The sequence below is a fragment of the Sipha flava genome, unplaced genomic scaffold (genome assembly GCF_003268045.1).
Source record: "Sipha flava isolate LNK unplaced genomic scaffold, YSA_version1 16636_pilon_pilon, whole genome shotgun sequence".
NCBI lineage: Eukaryota > Metazoa > Arthropoda > Insecta > Hemiptera > Aphididae > Sipha > Sipha flava.
In genome coordinates this window covers 458-2,357 of record NW_020271837.1, presented here as the reverse complement: position 1 = coordinate 2,357, position 1,900 = coordinate 458, and the positions used below count along the sequence as shown (strand labels likewise).

At 29.3% G+C, this 1,900-nt stretch overlaps 1 protein-coding gene across 1 annotated transcript; it reads right to left on the bottom strand.

Moving 5' to 3' along the window:
• LOC112679663 lies at window positions 1-1,668 on the bottom strand (the record flags this gene model as incomplete). Its single annotated transcript, XM_025549553.1, is given in 2 exon segments — window positions 1-1,145; window positions 1,465-1,668. A coding segment is annotated over 1 exon segment (1,116 nt), but the record flags the coding sequence as incomplete, so codon positions are not given.
• Window positions 1,669-1,900: the final 232 nt, after the last annotated feature.

Sequence of the window (1,900 nt, the reverse complement as noted above, 5' to 3'; positions counted from 1 at the left end):
GGATCCTTTATCACTCAAATTAAAATACATAATAGTTAGTTTTGCATGTCGATAAACAAACGTGTTCAGAATGCATTCGACCGTAAGTATGAGCATATTGTGGAAAAAAAATACTGTTCTCATGTTCTGATCGAATGGCAATAAATAAGTGTATATCTCGAGGAGATTCATTGGTGTTCTGTCAAATAACACAGTGCGTTCCTTTAAATTATTCATAGCGAGAGACTTATGATTGTTTCGAAAAAAATACTTCGCACTCAACCAATCATAGTTGGTCCACAAAAAACTAGCTTTGTAACTCTTTTTCATGGCGTTATAAATATTTTCAACAATTGATTTCATACTATCCTTCGTAGGGTTCTCCTGAACCATACCAAAAATGATATTTAATGGAGTGATCTTTTCGATATTTACTGATAACTTATCGATGAACGATTGCATCACGCATTCCGCGTTTAACGTGATGTCCTCATATATGTTCGTCATTTTGACAGCGCAACGATCGATAAAAAATCCGATATAATCTCCGCACAATGTAAAATACAAAGTAAACAGATTTTTATCATTAATATTTCTATTACTCAAATAGTGAAGAATTAACGGAGTCGGTTTGCAAAATCTATGGAACATATTCGAAACTATTGTACTTAACAAATTTACATTAATAAGAGACATATAAATGTTATCTTTTAAATAAGTAAATATACCTTTTTGAAAGTGCTCCTTAAGTTTCTGATAAATAAGTAACAGAAGATAATTTATTTTTTCCGGTACAGTTAATTGTTTTTCATTATTTTCATGTATCAGTTTATTTATTATAACATTGCAATTATTTTCTAGCTCTGTGTAGTCATCATTTTGATTTTCACATGACAGTTTGTCTACATAATCGGGATACTGTTGAATAAATATATCCTTATATATCAATGAATTTGCCTTTGGATTTTCCTGATTGGTATCATTTATGATATTATATACACCTAAAATTAAATCCTGACTAATCTTTAGACAATTGTCCTCCGTGTTCACGTTATCGAATTCTTTTATCAATCCCTCCGAATTTAGTAATAAATTTATGTTTTCTTTGTCGCATGTGTATTTCCCTGATTGATTCATTTGACATTTCTCTGTGATGAATATCGGTACTACGTGAAAAAGATTAAAATATAAATTATATAAAGGTATTACAGATGAAAGTGTTTTCGTATTCATGTAGATAAAATCTAAGACTCGAATAGTGTACAAACATACAGTCTCCACGTATTGTGATTTAAAAAGTTTATCATTTAAATCGATGGTCGGATCCGAGTTTTTGGTTTCTATTTCAACTAAAAGTTCATGATAGTAATTGGATATTTGTTTGAAAATAATATGAAAAATATTCTTTAAATTTTCGATATCATAGGGTGAATCCAAATTATCGCACTCATTATCCTTACTATTAATACATTTACCGTTACTTACATGCAATTTCTTTATAACACCAACTAAATTTTTCACGTTTTCATTTTCTTTGGGTGAATATTGCAGATCAACTGTACATAAAATTGTGCGTGATAATTGAAAAATTAAAATAGTATAAAATAGCATTTTGAAGCTTTTAATGTAATGCACTGACTTCACATCATGAGCGATGACACGTATTAAAGAAACAACCATCGCAGTTCAGTGGTGGTATGCACATACTTTATTATCCGATGTTTGAATAATTACAAGTTGCAAAAGTCAGAAAACAATTGATTACATAAATAATATACATTTATAATACGATTCTAACAGTAGTTTTTTGATAATTCGACGTTATAACAAATATTATTTTACTAACACAACAATTACGCAAAATCCATACATTTTGAAATCTTCGAAAACTATGACGTCTAAACAAAAACAAACATGAGAA